Genomic DNA, 21,029 nt, shown 5'->3' on the forward strand with positions numbered 1-21,029 from the left:
CTGATGTACCAAAACAGTGGAAACCCCCCACAAATGACACCATTTTGGAAACTAGACCCCCCAAGGAACTTATCTAGATGTGTGGTGAGCACTTTGAACCTCCAAGGGCTTCACAGAAGTTTATAACGCCCAGGCGTGAAAATAAAAAAAATATTTTTTTTTCCACAAAAATGATATTTTTGCCCCCAAATTTTTATTTTCCTAAGGGCAAAAGGAGAAATAGGACCCCAAAAGTTGTTTTGCAAATTGTCCTGAGTAGGCTGATACCCCACATGAGGGGGTAAAACACTGTTTGGGTGCATGGCAGAGCTTGGAAGGGAAGGAGCACCATTTGACTTTTTCAACGCAGAATTGGCTGGAATTGAGATCAGATGCCATGTTGCGTTTGGAGAGCACCTGATGTGCGCAAATAGTGGAAACCCCCAATTCTAACCCTAGCCCTAACCCTAGCCCTAACCCTAGCCCTAGCCCGAAAATGGAAATAAATACATTTTTTAAATTTTATTATTTTTCCCTAACTAAGGGGGTGATAACGGGGGGGTTTGATTTACTATTTATGGCGGTTTTTATGTTTGGCGGCTGTCTCACGCTAAAAGACGCTTTTTATTGTAAAAATAGTTTTTGCATCATCACATATTGAGAGCTATAATTTTTCCATATTTTGACCCACCGAGTCATGTGAGGTCTTATTTTTTGCGGGACGAGTTGACGCTTTTATTGGTATGTTCGGGCATGTGGCATTTTTTGATCGCTTTTTATTTTGTTTTTTGGGACGCAGAATTTACAAAAACAAGCGTTTCATGAATTTCTTTTGGGTGGTGCGTTTACGCCGTTCCGGGTGCTGTAAAATTTATAAGGCGGTTTTATTCTTTTGGGTCAGTACGGTTACAGCGATACCTCATTTAGGTAGTTTTTTTATGTTTTGGCGCTTTTATGCAATGAAAACAATTTTATATAAAAAATAATTATTTTTGCATCACTTTATTCTGTGAGCTATAACTTTTTTTTATTTTTTCGCTGATGATGCTGTATGGCAGCTCGTTTTTTGCGGGACAAGATGACGTTTTCAGCGGTACCATGGATATTTATATGCGTCTTTTTGATCGCGCGTTATTGCACCTTTTGTTCGGCGGTATGATAATAAATCATTATTTATTCGGACTCCCATGACAGCACCACGAGATAGGGGATCCGCCCTTTAGGAACAGGAAACCTTCAGATACAAAAGGGCGGCACCTCTCCCACGCATCAGTTGGTTTCCTGTTCCTGAGGGGACGGGATCCTACAGAGAAACCAGATCCCAGGCCGGCCGGCCGATACAGGTAGCGAGGGGGGTCTCCTACCTCGGCCTGGTGCGGAACTCCTGGAGGACGCCACGGCGGTGGCGTAAGCAGCAGGGAGCGGCGTCCGGAGGAGGTCCGTCTCCAGGGTAAGGCCGCCGCCGGTGAGTATGCCCCCCCGGGGGGCTCCCGGCTCCAGCGGCGCAAGTGCGGTGGTATCGGGGGCCGGCGCGGCTGCGGGGTGCTGAGGCCGGGGAGCGCTACATTCCGGAGTGCCCGGGCGTCCCGCGTGACTTCCGGTCACATCGGGGGTCGCGGTGACGTCAGGGGGTGGGCAGAGGATGCGCTTCCGGGTCAGCGGCGCCACTGCGCAGGCGCGAGGAAACCAAGATGGCGGCGCCCATCGAAAACGCCGGTAAGCGTCGGCTCTCCGGCCGGGTGCGGCGTCAGCTGGGGAAGGGAGCCCTATTAAGGGGGGAGGGGCGCGGCAGGAATACTGCTGTCCGGAGGAGGGGTATATAGGCAGGACCCTGGCAGGGTGCCTTGCCTTGGCCTCATTATTGCGAGCAGTAATGGAGAGCGATCAGGAGCAGCAGCAGCGGCAGCAGCAACGTCGGCAGCAGCGACAAGCATCTCTGCCGCCCCTGGATGACCTTCGGCAGGTCAAGCAGAAAAAGAAAGAGTCCCGTGACAATAAGGAACGTGCGGGACGAAGTGACCAATCCAGTCATAAAAGCTCCTCTAGGCAGACAGGAGCATCGACTGAGAAGAATCCCCCTCATTCTCCGGTACTTGATTGTGGCACTGGTAAGTGATCTTCGTGAAAGTTAACTCAGTGACGGGACCCCCCCTTCTGTGTTTTATTCTAGGGGAAGAAGGCTACAAGTAAAACTAAACACAGGGAATGCGCACTCTGTGCATGCCCATTACCTGACTCATGCCCAAAAAAATTGTGCCCCCCCTGTATTCAGCAGACAGAGGCGGAAGAGTCGCCCGCGGTAGCGGCGAGTTTAAGGGACATAGTCAGGGCAGAAATTAAGGAAACCCTAAAGTCTTTGTCTCAGCCGGAAAGTCTAAGGGGTGAGGTCCCGGTGGAGTCCGATTCCTCGGCAGAATGGAGGAGAAGTAGAGACTCCCAGGCTTCATCTCCCTCGTCCTCCTCAGGAGAAGAGGGATCGGGGCGGTTTTGTCTGCCACTTGGCCGAGTAGACAAGCTGGTCAAAGCAGTCAGAGGGACAATGGAAGTAGAGGAGCCTAAGCCCCAGTTATCCATGCAGGATGTCATGTTCGGGGGCCTGGAACAGAGGAAGCGTAGAGTCTTCCCATTAAATCAGAAAATCCAGGATCTGATCCACAGAGAGTGGAAACAACCGGATAAGAGAGGGTCGCTACCACCAGCCCTCAAACGCAGATATCCCTTCGACGATCCGGCAGTGAATACTTGGGACAAGGCCCCCAAATTAGATGCAGCCATTGCGAAGGCATCGAAAAGATCCTCGCTACCCTTTGAGGACATGGGATCCCTTAAAGATCCCCTAGACAGGAGGGCAGATGCCTTCCTTAAGAATACCTGGGAAATGGTTGCCGGGTCCTTAAGACCAGCAGTGGCATCAACATGCACGGCCAGGTCCATGATGGTCTGGTTGGACCAGTTGGAGTCACAATTAAAACAGGGTACATCGAGGCAAACAATTCTTGGGGCCCTACCAACAATCCAAGAGGGAGCAGCATTCTTAGCAGATGCCTCAGCGGATGCAGGAAGAATGGCCACCAGGGCAGCAGGTCTTTCTAATGCGGCTCGTAGAGCCCTGTGGCTGAAGTGCTGGCAAGGGGACATTCATTCCAGGGAGAAGCTTTGTGCTATTCCGTGTGAGGGTGAATATTTGTTCGGCGCAGCCCTGGACGATCTGCTTGAGAAAGCTGGGGACAACAAGAAAAAATTCCCAAATCTCTGGTCTGCGTCCTACCGATGTCCATTTGGTAGGAGATTCGGTCAGGGGAGAAGGCGCAATTCTTCGCCTATTAGAGACCGTCCCAGATGGGAAGATAGAAGGAGAAGAGGTACGGGCTACATGTTCAGACGCTCGTCGAGAGATCAAAAGAGACAGAATCAATGACTAGTAATTCCCGTGGGGGGTAGACTGTCATCCTTCCTCCCGGCATGGTTACAGATTACAAATAGTGACTGGGTGCGCAAGGTAATATCCACCGGGCTTAGATTGGAGTTTACCCAGGTCCCGCGGGATACCTTTAAAGCAACTCCTTTAAGATCTTCACCCCTCGAACAAGCAGCCTTAGAAGCGGAGGTCTTAAGCCTTTGCCAGAAAAACGTCCTGATAGAGGTTCCAGATTCTGAGAGAGGAAGAGGGTTCTACTCTCCCTTATTCCTGATCCAAAAACCTGATAAGACATTTAGGACGATTATTAATCTACGTTTCTTTAATAAGTTTTTGGTTAATCGTACTTTTAAGATGGAGTCCATCAATACAACAATAAAAATATTGTTTAAAGGGTGTTTTATGGCAGTCATAGATTTGAAAGATGCGTACTATCATGTACTTATCCATGCAGATTTCCAGCAGTACCTGAGAGTGGCAGTTTCAGTAGACTGCACAGTCCATCATTATCAGTATAGAGCCCTTCCCTTTGGTCTCTCAGCAGCGCCCCGGGTATTTACAAAAATAGTGGCCGAGGTTATGGCTCATTTACAGGAAGTGGACATCTTAATTGTTCCATATTTAGATGATTTTTTGATTGTGGGGAAATCAGTGGGCCATTGTATATCCCAGATAGAGCTAAATCAAGGTTAGAAAACCTCGGGTGGATATTAAACTACGAAAAATCCCGACTCCAGCCCTTAAAGATACAGAAGTTTCTAGGCTTATTATTAAATTCAGAGACTCAGCAGTGTCTATTACCATTGGATAAATTGCAAAAGATACAGCAGCAGGTTCTTCGGGCGATTGATAATCCTTCTATGACCCTCAGACAGGCCATGTCCCTGTTAGGCTCTCTAACCTCATGCATCCCAGCAGTCAGGTGGGCACAATTCCATGCTAGAGCCCTTCAGAAGGACGTCCTGGGTTATAGCAGGGCCTTGAAAGGCTCCTTACAGGGTCGAGTGTTGCTAAGCCCCTCTGCTGTTACGTCGCTTAGATGGTGGCCCGATGACAAGAACCTAGCCTCAGGGGTGCCCTGGGTAACGTAGATAACCCGTATTATAACCACAGACGCTAGTCCCTTCGGTTGGGGGGCCCATATGGGGAACATAGTGGTACAGGGACATTGGGATTCTGGTGCTGAGATCTCATCCAACCAGAGAGAGCTATTGGCGATAGAGCGGGCAGTCAAAAAACTCATTATGTACCTACAGGGCCATCACGTGAGGATACTCTCTGACAACCAGGTAGCGGTAGCATATGTCAACCACCAAGGTGGAACCCGCTCCCACGCCCTGATGCGGATAACAGAACGTCTCCTTCAGATAGCAGAGGAAAGTTTTCCATCTTTAACAGCCCTCCACATCAAAGGAAAAGACAACGTGAAGGCAGACTTTCTAAGCCGCAAGGCTCTAAAGCAAGGAGAATGGGCTTTGAACAGGAATATTTACCACCAGATTGTCAGCAGATGGGGTCAGCTAGAGGTAGACCTCTTTGCCACCAGAGAAAACAGAAAAGAAAAATCGTTCTGCTCTCTGAATCCCAGGGAAAATCCACTGGCAGTGGATGCCCTCCTGATAAGATGGAACTTTTCTCTGGCATACGCCTTCCCACCATTAAATCTTCTACCTCTGGTAGTGAGGAAGATCAGGGAAGATCGGGCAAGAGTCATATTAATTGCCCCCTTTTGGCCCAGGAGGACCTGGTTCGCATGGTTGAGGACCATGTCGGTATGCGATCCCTGGGTACTGCCAAACCTTCCGGATCTCCTCTACCAGGGGCCAGTCAGCCACCCGCAAGCAGCGGGACTCCATTTGACGGCGTGGTGTTTGAGAGGACACTATTAAAGGATAGAGGGTTCTCCAAGAATTTAATTGATACCCTCCTAAAAAGCAGAAAACTGACTACCACTAACATTTATGCTAGGACCTGGAAGCGATTCCTGTCCACCTTTCAGTTTGATGTCAGAGACGGAATTCCCACGAAACATATTCTGGAGTTTCTCCAGAGGGGTCTCGAATTGGGTCTCTCCACAAGTACATTAAAAGTACAGGTTTCAGCCTTAGGAGCCTTGTTTGCATGTGATATTGCCAATAACTATTGGGTAGCAAGGTTCATCAAAGCAGCGGCTAGATCGAGACCCATACACAAGGACAGATGTGTTCCTTGGGACTTAAACTTAGTCCTTACAGCCATGACAGAGAGTCCATTTGAACCTTTGGATTCTGCCTCATTAAAGATTATATCTCTTAAGGCAGCATTTCTAGTAGCGATAACATCCGCACGTAGAGTGAGCGACATACAGGCACTTTCCAGATTGCCCCCTTACACAGAGTTCTTACAGGATAGAGTAATCCTAAGGCCAGATCCAGCATACCTTCCCAAGGTAGCATCACAATTTCACAGGACACAAGAGATAGTTCTGCCTTCCTTCCTCCCTAATCCGACCAACCCTAAGGAGCAAAAACTTCAGGCATTAGATATTAGGAGATGCTTATTTAAATATTTAGCAGCCACGGATCCTTGGAAGAAGGAGAATGCATTATTCCTATCCTTCCAAGGTCCCAGGAAAGGTTGTAGGGTATCGAAACGCACATTAGCAAGGTGGATTAGGGAGGCTATCTCTCTTGCCTACACAGCAGGTGGAGGTCCGGCTCCGCAGAACCTGAGGGCGCATTCCACTCGTGCCATGGCATCATCTTGGGCAGAAAGATCTGGAGTGTCAATTGATCAGATATGTAAGGCGGCCACCTGGTCATCTCCTTCCACCTTTTTTAACCACTACCGGTTAGACATGGGTGCCTCCTCAGATCTCACCTTTGGGCTAAGGGTGCTGCAGGCTGTAGTCCCTCCCTAAGTTAGTTTACATCTCTGTAATTCTCTCGTGGTGCTGTCATGGGAGTCCGAATAAAGTATTAAGTTACGTACCGGTAACGGTATTTTTCGGAAGCCCATGACAGCACCCTTAGTTCCCTCCCTTGTTCACATATAGGGGTGCACTCCTTTAGAAGATTGTCCACAGTTTACTGTATGTGGGAGATGGTATAAAATATTTCTGGCAAATAGGGTAGATAGGTTGTATATATTATATGCTGTGTACTAACCATGGTAGCCTCTCAAGCTCTGTAATCCAACTGATGCGTGGGAGAGGTGCCGCCCTTTTGTATCTGTAGGTTTCCTGTTCCTAAAGGGCGGATCCCCTCTCTCGTGGTGCTATCATGGGCTTACGAACAATACCGGTACGTAACTTAATACTTTTTTGCTTGGTTTTTTTTATCTTTATTTTTTAAGGGGTTCGCTGAAGGGGTTAACTATTGGGACAGTTTTATAGGGCGGGTCGTTACGGACGCGGCGATACCAAATATGTGTACTTTTATTGTTTTGTTTTTTTTTTTTTTATTTCCAAAAAATGAATTTATTGGGGAATATTTTTTTTTTTTTTTAATTTATTTAGCGATTACACTTTTTTTTTTTTTTTTACTTTATTACAATGTCCCAGGGGGGACATAACTGTCCTGTGACAGATCGCTGATCTGTCACATCACAGATCACTGTGACAGATCAGCGATCTGTCACAGGCACTGCACAGGCTTCCTCATGCCTGCGCTTTGCAGGCACTGAGGAAGCCAGCTTCCTGCTGGTCCCCGTCGCCATATTGGATGCGGGGACCTGCAGGAAAGGAGTCCCCTGCAGCAGCGCTGCACATTGCGCTGCCGTGGGGGGCTCAGGGAAGCAAGGAGGGAGCCCCCTCCCTGCCGATGCTTCCCTTTAACCCCCGGTACACTGCGATCGTGTTTGATCGCGGTGTACAAGGGGTTAACGTGTCGGGGGCGGTCCGTGACCGACCCTGACACATTGTGCCGGGTGTCAGCTATGATAATTAGCTGACACTCGGCCGCGGTCAGCGGCGCTCACTACGTGGGCGCCGCTGATCGCGGTGACGTAATATTCCGTCCATGGTAATTAGGTCCAGGGTCACATGGACGGAATATTACGTCAATTGTAGGTAAGGGGTTAAAGATACCAAATGTACATTTTTTTGGTGAAAATCAACAACAAGTGGGACACAGTTGTGAAGTAGAACGAAATTTATTGGTTATTTTAAATTTTTGTGGAAATTCAAAAACTGAAAAGTGGGGCATGCAATATTATTCGGCCCCTTTTACTTTCAGTGCAGCAAACTCACTCAAGAAGTTCATTGTGGATCTCTGAATGATTCAATGTTGTCCTAAATGACTAATGATAAATATAATCCACCTGTGTGTAATCAAGTCTCCGTATAAATGCGCCTGCTCTGTGATAGTCTCAGGGTTCTGTTTGAAGCACAGAGAGCATCATGAAGACCAAGGAACACAACAGGCAGGTCCGTGATACTGTTGTGGAGAAGTTTAAAGCCGGATTTGGATAGAAAATGATTTCCAAAACTTTAAACATCCCAAGGAGCACTGTGCAAGCGATCATATTGAAATGGAAGGTGTATCATACCACTGCAAATCTACCAAGACCCGGCCGTCCCTCTAAACTTTCATCTCAAACAAGGAGAAGACTGATCGGAGATGCAGCCAAGAGGCCCATGATCACTCTGGATGAACTACAGAGATCTACAACTGAGGTGGGACAGTCTGTCCATAGGACAACAATCAGTCGTACACTGCACAAATCTGGCCTTTATGGAAGAGTGCCAAGAAGAAAGCCATTTCTCAAAGATATCCATAAAAAGTGTTGTTTAAAGTCTGCAACAAGCCACCTGGGAGACACGACAAACATGTGGAAGAAGGTGCTCTGGTCAGATGAAACCAAAATCGTACTTTTTGGCAACAATGCCAAACGATATGTTTTGGTGTAAGGCTATGTTCTTGTACCGCGAGAATTCCGGAATTCCGTTCTGCGGGAAAACAGGATTTTTGGGTTGCTTACCGTAAAATCTGTTTCTCGGAGCCTTCATTGGGGGACACAGAGACCATGGGTGTATGCTGCTGCCACTAGGCGGCTGACACTATGCACAAAAAAGGCTAGCTCCTCCTCCGCAGTGTACACCCCACCGACTGGCAGGAAATTCCTCAGTTAGTGAGAAAGCAGTAGGAGAAGTAACAGAATAGATTGAAAACAGAACAGACAACTCAACTGTAAACAACCAACAAACATAATAACAGGAGTTGTAGAACATGGGCGGGTGCTGTGTCCCCCAATGAAGGCTCCGAGAAACAGATTTTACGGTAAGCAACCCAAAAATCCTGTTTTCTCTGTCGCCTCATTGGGGGATACAGAGACCATGGGACGTCCCAAAGCAGTCCCTGGGGTGGGAAAAACAAACTTCCATCAGGCCAGCGGACTCACTACCGCAGCCTGCAGGATCCTTCTACCTAGGCTGGCGTCCGCCGAAGCGTAGGTGTGGACTTTGTAGTATTTCACAAACGTGTGAACTGATGACCAGGTTGCAGCTTTGCAAAGCTGCAGCGCGGAAGCTCTGTGACGTACCGCCCAGGAGGCACCCACTGCCCGGGTAGAGTGCGTTCCAATTCCCAGAGGGGCCGCTCGATGTTTGACCCGGTAGGCCTCCAAAATTGCCGATCTGACACAGCGAGCAATAGTAGCTTTGGAGGCCGGCTGACCTTTTCGCGCTCCATCTGGAATGATGAAGAGAGAGTCTGTCTTCCGCAAAGGAGTCGTCCTAGCTAGGTAGACCTTCATCGCCCTGACCAAGTCCAGCTTGTTTAAGGCGCGCTCCCGAGGGTGAGTTGGACCCGGACAAAATGACGGAAGAATAATATCCTCATTCAGGTGGAAAGTGGACACCACTTTAGGAAGGAAAGAGGGCGGAGGCTGCAGAACTACCTTGTCCTGGTGGAGTACCAAGAAAGGAGAGCGGCAAGAGAGGGCTGCCAATTCCGACACGCCGAATGGAGGTGATGGCTACTAGGAAGGCTACTTTCCATGAAAGGAGAGATTGGGAAACCTCCCTGAGAGGTTCAAAGGGGAGGACCTTGAAGGACCTCGAGAACCAGGTTAAGATCCCAAGGATCTACGGGCGCTCGGTACGGAGGAGCCGTATGAGCCACTCCTTGAAGGAAGGTTTTGACCTGAGGACAAGAGGCCAAGGTCTTCTGGAATAAAATGGACAGCGCCGAAACTTGACCTTTTAAAGAGCTGAGGGCAAGGCCTGCATCAAGCCCTGCCTGAAGAAACGCCAGGACAGAAGGGAGCGAGAAACGCATGGGCGGAATGTCGTTGGCTTCGCACCAAGTGAAATAGGCTTTCCAAGTACGGTAATAAATTTTGGAAGACGATGGCTTCCTGGCCCGGATCATGGTATGAATAACTCGATCCGAAAAGCCTGATCGTTTCAAAACCTAGGTCTCAACAGCCACGCCGTTAAATTGAGCGGCTGAGAATTGGGGTGGCAAATCGGACCTTGAGACAGCAGATCTGCCCTGTCTGGAAGTTTCCAGGGGCCGTCCGCGAGAAGGTTGACTATGTCCGCGAACCAAGCCCTTCTGGGCCAATTCGGGGCGATGAGGATGACTGAAATTCCTTCCGCCTTGATTTTCTTCAGCAGCCTGGGAAGAAGAGGCAGGGGAGGAAACAGGTAGGGGAGCTCGAACTGCGACCAAGGAATGGCCAGAGCCTCGGCGCCCACTGCGAGAGGATCTCAAGCCCTGGATACAAACTGTGGGACTTTCCGGTTGAGGCGAGAAGCTAGCAGATCTACGTCTGGGGTTCCCCAATGATGGCAAAGCTGAAGAAATACTTCCGGACGTAGGGACCACTCTCCCGCCGCGAGACCCTCGCGGCTGAGAAAATCGGCTGCCCAATTGTCCACGCCGGGAATGTGCACCGTGGATATTGCCGGGACTGAATCCTCTGCCCAATGAAGAATCTTGGACACTTCTGCCAGGGCTGAGACACTCCGCGTCCCCCCCTGGCGGTTGACATATGCCACCACCGTGGCATTGTCTGGCTGAATCCGGATAGGCAGTCCCCTGAGAAGTCTTTCCCAGTGAACGAGAGAAAGACAAATCGCTCGTATCTCGAGGACGTTGATTGGCAGGGCTGACTCCTGAGTTGACCAACGACCCTGAACAGTGTGAGTGCGGAACACTGCCCCCCAGCCGAGGAGGCTGACATCCTTTGTCACAATCTGCCAGTGAATGGGGAGTAATGACCATCCTAGGGAGATGAGGAGACGTCAGCCACCAATTGAGGGACTGCTTGACACGGTTTGAAAGACGAAATGGCGATCCAGGGAAAGGACAGACCTGTTCCTCCGGGATAGGATGGCGAGTTGGAGAGGTCTGGAGTGAAATTGGGCAAAGGGAACCGCCTCTGTTGCCGCCACCATCTTTCCCAGGACTTTCATGGTTGTCCGGAGAGATGGAAGTCTCAAGATCTGCAGCGATCGTACATCCCGTTGCAGGGAGCCAATTTTCTCTTGAGGGAGAAAAACCCTCGATCGAGTGTCGAACAATAGGCCAAGAAACACAATACGTTTTGTGTCGGGACAAGACAGGACTTCTTTTTGTTGATGAGCCACACGAAATTGGACAGGGTGTCTAGGACAATGGTAAGACTTTGGGGAGCTTGATGAAAGGATGGAGCTTTGATCAGAATGTCGTCGAGGTACGGAAAAAGAACGAGACCCCTGATTCTCAACAAGGCCATCAACGCCGCCATGATCTTTGTAAATACTCTGGGTGCGGTGGCGAGAGCGAACGGCAGTGCAACAAATTGGTAATGTTCCTGGCGAATCGCAGGAATTTCTGATGCCCGGAGAATATGGGAACATGTAGATGGGCATCTTGAATGTCTACTGAACACATGAACTCCTGCGTCTCCATGGAAGCGTTTACCGACCGAAGAGACTCCATTCGGAAATGACGCAGTCGGACTCTCCTGTTGAGTAACTTGAGGTCCAAGATGGGGCGAACGGTCCCGCCTTTTTTCGGCACCACAAACAGGTTTGAATAAAACCCTGTGAAACGTTCTGATTCGGGAACGGGCACAATCACCCCGGAACTGAGGAGAGAGGCGATAGATGCAAAGAACCCCGGAACTAAGGCTGGATCCTTTGAAGGACGGGACTCGAAGAAGTGATCCCGTGGACAAGAAATGAATTCTATCTTGTACCCTGAAGATACAACCTCCCTGACCCAAGCGTCCTCTACTGAGGCCAGCCAGACGTCCCTGAAGAAACGGAGTCGACCTCCCAATTGGGAGGGACCCTCGGGAGATCGTTGATAGTCATGCTGATGTGGACCGTCCAGATCTGGACCTGGAGGTTCTGCCCTGGGAGGAGTGAGATCACCAGGAGGGAGTGGGTCTGAAGGACACCTTCTTTCTATCCTGGCGTGCCTGTGGCCTTTGTTGGTTAGAGAAGTTCTCTGCCGTATTGAAGCGACGGTAAGCCCGAAAGGGCCGAAACTAACGCCTTGGAGGGGGTCTGCGAGGCTTGGACTAAGGGAGGAGGGAACTCGTGCCTCCAGTGGGGTCCTTAATAATCTGGTCCAGCTGGGACCCAAAGAGACGCGCTCCCTGAAAAGGCAGATTGGTAACAGACTTTTTAGAAGACAAGTCCGCCTGCCAAGCCTTGAGCCAAATTGTACGCCGGATTGCCACTACGTTGCTTGACGCCTGAACAGCGCAAGACGCGGCATCCAAGGAAGCAGAAAGCAGATAATCCCCTGCATGGGAAATCTGGTTGGCCAGATCAGCCAATTGCTCTGGTTGGGCCTTATCTAGGATGCCCTTACGGAGATCCTCTTCCCAAGTGGCTATGGCCTTTGCCACCCAAGATGAGGCAAAGACTGGACATAGCGCTGCTGCAGCTGCTTTGAATGCTGACTTTGCCAAGGATTCTATAATTCTATCATTAGAATCCTTTAGTGACGCTACACCTGAAAGCGGGAGAACCGTGTTATTAGAAAGTCTGGACACGGGTGCGTCCACCGAGGGGGAAGCAGACCAGTTGTCAGTGAGCTCTTTAGCAAACGGATACAGCACGCCGAGGCGCTTCCCTCTTTGAAATCGCCTGGATGGATTTTCTCTTTCCCTGGCAAGGATCTTGCCAAACTCAGAGTGGAAAGCGAATACCCTGGATGGTGTTTCTGCCTGTCTGAACGAAACCTCCTGGTCTGAGGATTTCGCAGGGTAGTCAGATATTTTGAAGGTGTGGTTAATCGCCGCAATGAGGTTCTGTACCGTAACCTTCATGTCCGCGTCTTAGTCAGAGTCCAGCTCTAAAATCCCTTCAGAAGACACATCCGAAAACGCTTTACCTGACTCGGGTGAGGAGGCACGGGAGGGCGACTGCTGGGAAGGACTAGGTGCGGATGAGAGGCCAGGAGAGGATTCCGGCCGGCTATCCTGCCTGGGCCTTTTGCGGCTTCTGCTAGCTGGCTCAGATGGAAAGTCTTGCGACCTGCTGGACCCTGCAGAATTGTCCAGGGGCAACTGATCAAGAACGACCACTAGGGACTGAGACACCCTGGTGAGGTCTGCCACAGATTCTGAAAGGGACGAGGCCCAGCCAGGAATGGGGGGGTTCGATTTCACATGGCGCAGTAGATGGCTCCTGGACGGCATCCTGCTGAACGGGATTGCTGCAGTCCAGGCAGAGGGGAGTAGGCTGTCCTGAGGGAAGTTTGCTATTGCAAGAGGAGCATGCGAAAAACTGGACTAGGCTGCCCGCGGGGGGCGGCGAACGGCCACGTTCAGGCTTAGAATTAGATATGGTGAAGGAAGAAACCTGCGGAAATGCCGGAAGGTTGGGGGACAGAAAGGCAGAGTAGGGTGTCAGTCTGCAGTTGCAGAACTACTCACGGTCCAGTGTCCCCGAAAGAAACGTATTAGGCTCTTGTAACTGGCTGCGATCCGACAGGGAGCGCTGGCATCTGCTTTAGTCTCCGGCTGTCAGGCTGCAAAGATGGCGGCAGCCTGATGTGAGGAAGCAAAAGCGCGGTTTCTATGTAAGAAGAAAGGCGTAGCTAGCCGCCTGCACCAGAGGGAAGAACCGCCCCCCCCTTTCCAGCCACAAGATTAGAGAGGCGGTAGGAGGGCTTAGGAACAGGCGGGAGCGCAGCCGGCCTATGAGAATGAACGGAGGCGTGGCCGCGACGGCCCAAACTGAAGTCGGGGACTAAATTTGAAACAGCGGCCGCTTGTCAGCACGGGGCGGCGCGGAAGAACTGCGGCGCAGCCGCGTCCGCCCCTAAAGGAGACCCCGCCATAGCCCTGCTCCCAGACGCAACCCTCGCAAGAATACCGATGGTGGGGTGAAGAAGGCCTGCACCGCAGCCGGGGCCAAAAGGGATGTGGCGACCGTCGGAAGGCGCGAGCAGCCGAGAATCTGAGGCGCTACTTTGGCGCCGCTCCCAGGCATGTTGTGGCTTCATGTTCCGGTGCTCCAATAAAGGTACCTTCTGTAATCCACGCTGTCTGCTCATCTTCTACGTATTCGCGCCTCGTCCAACCGACAGGCTCCGGTGGGCGAGTGGGTGGGAGGCGGGGGGCAAGGACCATCCGTTTTCGCTGGCACATCACCTGTGCTGAGCCTGTGGTCCGCCCGGAGAACTAAGAGGATACGGGGTGGCAGTACACGCCATACTCATAGCCTCTTTGGGGGAGTACAGTTGTGACTGTTCACACTGTATCCCTCCTGAAACCTGAAAAGGAACGATGCACATCGATGTAGATATGGGTCTAATTAAAGACCCGTGTCCACCTCCTACTGACACTAAGCTAAACTGAGGAATTTGCTGCCGGTCGGTGGGGTGTACACTGCGGAGGAGTAGCTAACCTTTTTTGTGCAGTGTCAGCCTCCTAGTGGCAGCAGCATACACCCATGGTCTCTGTGTCCCCCAATGAGGCGACAGAGAAAATCGCATTTTAAATTCGCGCGATTTTCCCGCGGAAAAACTAGCGATTTGCAAGCGTAATTAGCTTGCAGAATGCTAGCATTTTCCAAGCGATCTGTAGCATCGCTTGGAGAGCTAATTGACAGGTTGGTCACACTCATCAAACATAGTGTTTGACTAGTGTGACCAACTTTTTACTATTGAGGCTGCCTATGCAGCATCAGTAGTAAAAGATAAAATGTAAAAAATAATAAAAAAAAAGAGAGAAAATGGTGTTATTCTCACCTTCCGGCGTCCCGCGCAGCCTTCCCGCCTCTCTCCTTGCTCCCGGTCCCAGTAATCCTTTGCGTGAATGACCGCGAGACGTCACGCTCATTCTCGCAAAGGATTACTGGGAGTGTGGAGAGGGGCGGGAAGGCTGCGCGGGATGCCGGAAGGTGAGAATAACAATATTTTTTATTTTAATTCTATTTTTTACAGGGATATGGTACCCAGAGCCCGGAGGACAGTCTCCTCTCCTCCGGACCATGGGTACCATCCGCAAATGTTTTGCTTACTTATCGCATGGTGGGCACAGCCACATGTGGGAAGTAAGCGGAACAATGCAATCCTATGGGTGCGGGATCGCCGCGATTCCGCTAAATTAATGAGCATGCTGCGTTTTTTACTGCAAAGCGATCCCGCCGCGGGAAAAAACGCAGCATTGCGGAATCCCATAGGATTGCATGTGATGCTCATTCGCGTTTTCGCGGCAAAATCGCGCGTTTATAACCGCCGCAAAAAAACCGCGACGTGTGAACTCAGCCTGAAGGCAACACAGCTAATCACCCTGAACACACCATCCCCACTGTCAAACATGGTGGTGGAAGCATCATGGTTTGGGCCTGCTTTTCTTCAGCAGGGACAGGGAGGATGGTTAAAATTGATGGGAAGATGGATGGAGCCATATACAGGACCATTCTTGAAGAAAACATGTTGGAGTCTGCAAAAGACCTGCGACTGGGACGGAGATTTGTCTTCCAACAAGACAATGATCCCAAACATAAAGCAAAATCTACGATGGAATGGTTCACAAATAAAGTATCCAGGTGTTAGAATGGCCAAGTCAAAGTCCAGACCTGAATCCAATCGAGAATCTGTGGAAAGAGCTGAAAACTGCTGTTCACAAACTATCTCCATCAAACCTCACTGAGCTCGAGCTGTTTGCCAATGAATGGGCAAGAATTTCAGTCTCTTGATGTACAAAACTGATAGTGACTTGCAGCTGTAATCACAGCAAAAGGTGGCGCAACAAAGTATTAAGTTAAAGGGGCCGAATAAAATTGTACGTCCCACTTTTCAGTTTTTGCATTTTTCCACAAAAATTTAAAATAACCAATAAATTTCGTTCAACTTCACAATTGTGTCCCACTTGTTGTTGATTCTTCACCAAAAATTTAAATTTGGTATCTTTGTTTGAAGCATGATATGTGGGAAAAGGTTGAAAAGTTCCAGGGGACCGAATATTTTCGCAAGGCACTCTATATCTCCATATCTCCTGATTCCGTCTCCCCTGCAAATGACAGCAGGGAGGAAGTAAAGGGTGGCACTAATTCTGTTTTCCATTTAATCTGTACCATACTGTAATGAATGTGGTGTGTGACCTGCATTTTATTAATTTTGGATTTGAATATTGCATTTACACTGATGTGCAAATCAGAAATGGTTTTCAATTTGGTCCTTGTGTTACGCTGTACATATAAGGGGAAGTTGATTAAATGTAGTGTTTTTTTGTTTTGCAAATATATCACGATCTGAATTGATAATTAAAATTAGAAATCCAGCAATTTTCACGCTGATCACTGTGGCATTTTTATTTTTATTTCAGATTTCCTGAAATGGAGTTAGGCTATGCACACATGTTGAGTATTTAAATGCAGAAATTTCAGCACAATTTCTGCATGTCTTGGCAGGAAAAACGCAAGTTTTTGCCGCATTTTTTTCTTTTCTTTTTCAACAGCAGTGAATGTTATTGAGATAAAGAATAATAGCAATAGCTGGACAGACTTATAGACTGACATGTAATTGCACAAGCTCCTGGCATATTATAAAATTGCCCCTGTGGAGTTTATTGGACAGCTTTTTATAATTAAATAAAAATGTGGGGTCCCCCTGTTTTTTTTGTAACCTGCAAAGGTAAAGCAGACAGCTGTGAACTGATATTATCAGACTGGGAAGGTTCCTGTTTATTTGGCCTTTCCCAGTTTAAAATTACAAGCCCGTAGCCTTCCTAGAATTGACACACCACATTCGATGCTCTAATTCTGGCGCTTTGTCTTGATTTTTCCTGATTTGCCTTGATGCAGCAATTGTGCTTGAGGTTGATGTCAGCTGTGTAGTGTCAAAAAACACAGCTGCCATCAAGCCCTGGTGTTAGTGATGGAGTGCTGTCTATCAGACACCCCCATTACTAGCTCAGTAAGAAAAAAAACAATACTATATTGAAATAAACACTCCCCCACACTATCCCTCTTTCACCAATTTATAAAAAAAAAAAAAAAGTTTCCACCCAGATTCTCTGTAGTTCCCCGAATCTGACTTTGTCCAGAGTGCAGAGTGACCAGGAACGTCTGAAAAGCAGTGATATTAGATTACTAAGCTAGTAATGGGGGTGTCTGATGGATACTACACAGCTGACATCCACGCCAAGCACCATTACCCCTATTGCCACCACACTAAGGCAATCTAGAAGCGCCAAGGCAAGACGCCAGAAGCGGCACATCTAATATGATGCGCCTCTTCTGGGGCGACTGTAGGCTGGTAAATTAAGGCTGTGAAGGGCCCAATAACCATTGTCATTCCCAGCCTAATATCAGCTCGTTGCTGTCTACTTCGCCAAAATGGGCGAGGACCCCACGTCTTTTTTTTTTTTTTTTTTTTAAGTTTACTCATAAAAAGCTGTCCAATAGGCTTGCAATTTTATTATGGCAGGGGTAGTGCAATTATGTCTGTGTTGCATTCACTGCTGTAGTACTAACAATGCATGCAAATACGCAGCATATCCGCAATCTTTTATTAGACCTGTTTTTTTTTTTTACTAACTTAACTGCAGTCAATGGGTGGAAAAAAAACTCTGAAGGAATTTACACGCTGCAAATTTGAATCTGCACCAAATCTGCAAGTCACAAATACGCAAATTGTGCATGAGACTTCAGGGTTCTCATTCACTTTGCTGACATCGGGATTCCCTTCAGGTTTTCTGACAAAAATGTGACGTATGCACACAGCCTTAGAGTCTAAGAAAAAAAAAATCAGTTGTCGGGGTGAAGATTGCAAAATGCATATTTTTTATTCTCAGTTCAGATTGTGATATGTAAAAAAAATTAATGATAAAACTTGATTTAAACAATAGGTCATTTTCTGATAATGGCTTCACTTTAAAGATTCTGTCCACTACTCTGGCACCCCCTTCTGAAATACTATATTCCCCCTTATAAGATCAAAATACCCAACACTCACTTCCCGCACCAGTTCTGTTCCCGTCATGTTGGCGCCGGGCCTTTCGGAGACTCGCGTAACATTTTTATGCCGCTTAACCCCTGCAGACAATCGGCAGCCACTATTGGGCTACTGTAACAGATCTGGTACAGGAAGAGAGTATGTAGGGTATTTTTTTGGTTGTTGGAGTAGTCGACTACTCCTTTAAGAAAAATGGCCAGCACTGCAGCATAAAATGAAGCAAAGCAAGCACCAAGGCCACCCAAAAAAAATGACCTTTTCACTTTTCCAGTATTGCAGAAACATGGAGGAACTGCTTAGAAGGAGTAACAGACTTCAAAGAGGTAATTGAGGCTTACATATTATCAGGACTTATTTTTCTGTTTTCTTTTTCTGTTAATTTGTTTTATTTTAGTTAATTCCAGAGTTTTATGGAAGTGATGGCACATTCTTGCTAAACAGTTTGAACCTGGACCTTGGAAAAAGACAAGGGGGGAAGTTAGTTGATGATGTAGATATTCCTCCATGGGCATCAGGTACGAGAACCAAATATTGCTGTATAAGAGTGCAGATCAGCATGGCTTCTGTGCAAAGTCTATAATGTGCATGAGAATCTAAGTCCACTTTTTTATTCTAATTAATAGATGTAGATGACTTTCTGCGGAAGAACAGAGAGGCTTTAGAAAGCCAATATGTGTCAGAACATCTACATCAATGGATTGACTTGATATTTGGTTGCAAGCAGAGAGGAAGTGAGGCTGTTGCTGCAAATAATGGTAAGCCTGTTAAAAGGGATCTATGGCATTTACAGCACACACACAGACGATAGCATAATAGGGTTGGTCTGCGACCCACCTCCGATATGACTGCATCAGACATGTACTGTGCACTCCCTGCAGCACAGTGACATCTTCCAGCTGTGAGAACAGGTTGGGCAGCTAGGTATAGATTGTCGGACCTGTTGTAATTGCTGCATGAAGTCGCTAGTGCCGACCTGCTGTAACCACTGACGGTGTGTTCAGATCGCTGCATTATGGACATTGATACGTTTATGAAAGGGAAAGGATCCAGCTTCCAGTATAGTATAAAAAACATCAAATTTTAGTGTGCGGTCACATGGTACCACTCATTAAAGTAATGAATATGCTCTCCACCCCTATGGGAGTGGAGATGCATCCATGTTCATTACTTTTAATGAGCAATACCATGTAACCGCACAGGAAGAGAGATGCAGACGCCGGGACTGAGATGTAGCAGAGCCTGATATGCAGACACCAGGAGGGTGAGTATAGAAGTCTTCTGCTCCCCCGCTCCCCCTCCCCCGCCGGCTTTCTGGCATATGACTCGTGTATAAGCAGAGAGGGTCTTTCAGCCCAAAAAAGGGGCTGAAAAGCTCTGCTTATACACTAGAATATACTGTACTTTTCAAAAGACTGACGCAACCACCCTCTATAAAAACCAATGCGTTTCGAATGCTACTGCTATTAGTCCTGGTATAAAGTATTTGCAAAGTATGTATTTTTTTTCTCACTTTTATAATGGGTTAAATTAATTTTTAATATACATATCTATATACATCTTTGAACCTGGATCCTTTTGCCTTCCTTGGACATATCTACCTAAAATGCCACGCAGTGGCGTACTTTCCCACTGACTGGATTACCGTAATTTTGGATCATTTAGTTTATTCTGGAGAGTGAACACTTACTGAGTGAAGCAGACAAGTTGTCTTTGTCATCAGCTGCTGCGCTCCGCATATTGAACCTCTATGTACTTCAGTGCATTAGGCAGTGACAGTCGGCTCGTCTGCTGCGCTCTGCAGAAGCACCAGTTACACGGACTGCCAGGTTCTGTGAATGTTCTGTGGTCAAAGTTGAGCTCAGTAAGTGTTCATACTAAAAAATAAAGCAATAAAAAATTAAATGGCCCCCAATAACCACTATTAGAAATAAATTAAAAAAAGACCAGCACAGTTGGTATCACCGCATCTGTAAAAGCCTGGACTATTAATGTCCAAATGAAATCGAAGTCACAGTGCCGAGACTTCCATTTACTGGTAATGACACCATACAGTGGACACTTTTCAGTGAGCAGTTATTGCTTGTTGAAGACTATATTGGCACGTAAGGCTCCTTTGAGTTGACTGGCGTCCTGACCTGCTAAACACTTGGTTTAAAGTTGCGAAGACGGTGAAGTTAGTAGACGAGGGTAAATCTCTACGTAGAACATCTAACTGCTATTTTCTTGTATTATAGTTGTGCTTAATTTCTTCTGCTTTTAGTGTTCCATCCGGTGACATATGAAGGAGAAATTGACTTAAAAAGGTGCAGTACCATATATTTTTTTTTTTTTTTTTTTTTCTATTGCTGTCGGAGGGACTATAGGAATTAGGACCCCGTTGTCTCGTCTAATGGAAAGTAGACAGGCCCCAGTTCTTACAGTGACTGCTCACCACTATTGAGGGAAGGTTTTGTCTATGGAGTTTCAATCTACAAATAATTACAGATCAGTGAGAACGGTTGACTATTCTTTCTGACAGATCCAGGCAGTTGGTGAATTTGGTCTCCATATAATAAAAATACACTTTGGATTCATGACACAAGACATCTTGTACTTAAAGTCAACTTAGGAAAGGACAAGAAGAACATATTTGCATTCGTTACCTCTTATATTATCGATCTATGAATGCAGTGCTGATCTCTTATATTTTCTTTCCTTTTTATCATGCAGTCTGGGTGACATTTGTGCAGAAAAGAAAGAGACAAAACTTCATTCTTATAATTCTTGTTTTAAAGGGGTTGATAACTTTGGGTAGTTTATCAAATGTGTTTGATATGATTTAGTGGCACTTATAATTTTAGTATTACTGGTTATCCTCCTATATTTGTTAGTGCAGCCTTCCTTACAGACTGAATAGCTCTTCAGTTCTTATAGAGGCTGCTGGTGGAGGAGCATGTGACCAGTCTGTTAACCGCCTTCAGTTGCATAACATGGCATATGATCAACGCCTTAATGACCTGTGATGTAAATTTTCATCACGGTTGGTGTATGGAGCGGGCTCGGGAGCCAGGCCTGCTTTATACCTGGCAGATGCTGGCTATGGTACGTAACCAGCATCTGCCTTTTAACTGCAGAGTCCAGAGCTAGCTCCAATCCCTGCTATTAATCATTTAGATGCTGCTGTCAATCGCATTTAAATGGCCTGCTTAACTAAAAAAAAAAAAAAAATACTGTTAAAAAAAGATCAAAATATCATATGTACC

The 21,029-nt window shown here is 47.5% G+C and overlaps 1 protein-coding gene across 1 annotated transcript in view; it reads left to right on the plus strand.

Moving 5' to 3' along the window:
* NSMAF (neutral sphingomyelinase activation associated factor) overlaps positions 1-21,029 on the plus strand; it is a 135,477-nt gene that overhangs the window by 68,719 nt on the left and 45,729 nt on the right. The window contains exons 17-20 of the mRNA XM_073583956.1: positions 18,059-18,110; positions 18,182-18,302; positions 18,411-18,542; positions 20,048-20,090. Of these exons, the coding sequence (XP_073440057.1) occupies positions 18,059-18,110; positions 18,182-18,302; positions 18,411-18,542; positions 20,048-20,090 (348 nt within the window). The remainder of the gene's footprint in view (positions 1-18,058; positions 18,111-18,181; positions 18,303-18,410; positions 18,543-20,047; positions 20,091-21,029) is intronic.

This window comes from Dendrobates tinctorius, unplaced genomic scaffold (assembly GCF_039654945.1).
Source record: "Dendrobates tinctorius isolate UK_male_01 unplaced genomic scaffold, ASM3965494v1 ptg000082l, whole genome shotgun sequence".
Lineage (NCBI taxonomy): Eukaryota > Metazoa > Chordata > Amphibia > Anura > Dendrobatidae > Dendrobates > Dendrobates tinctorius.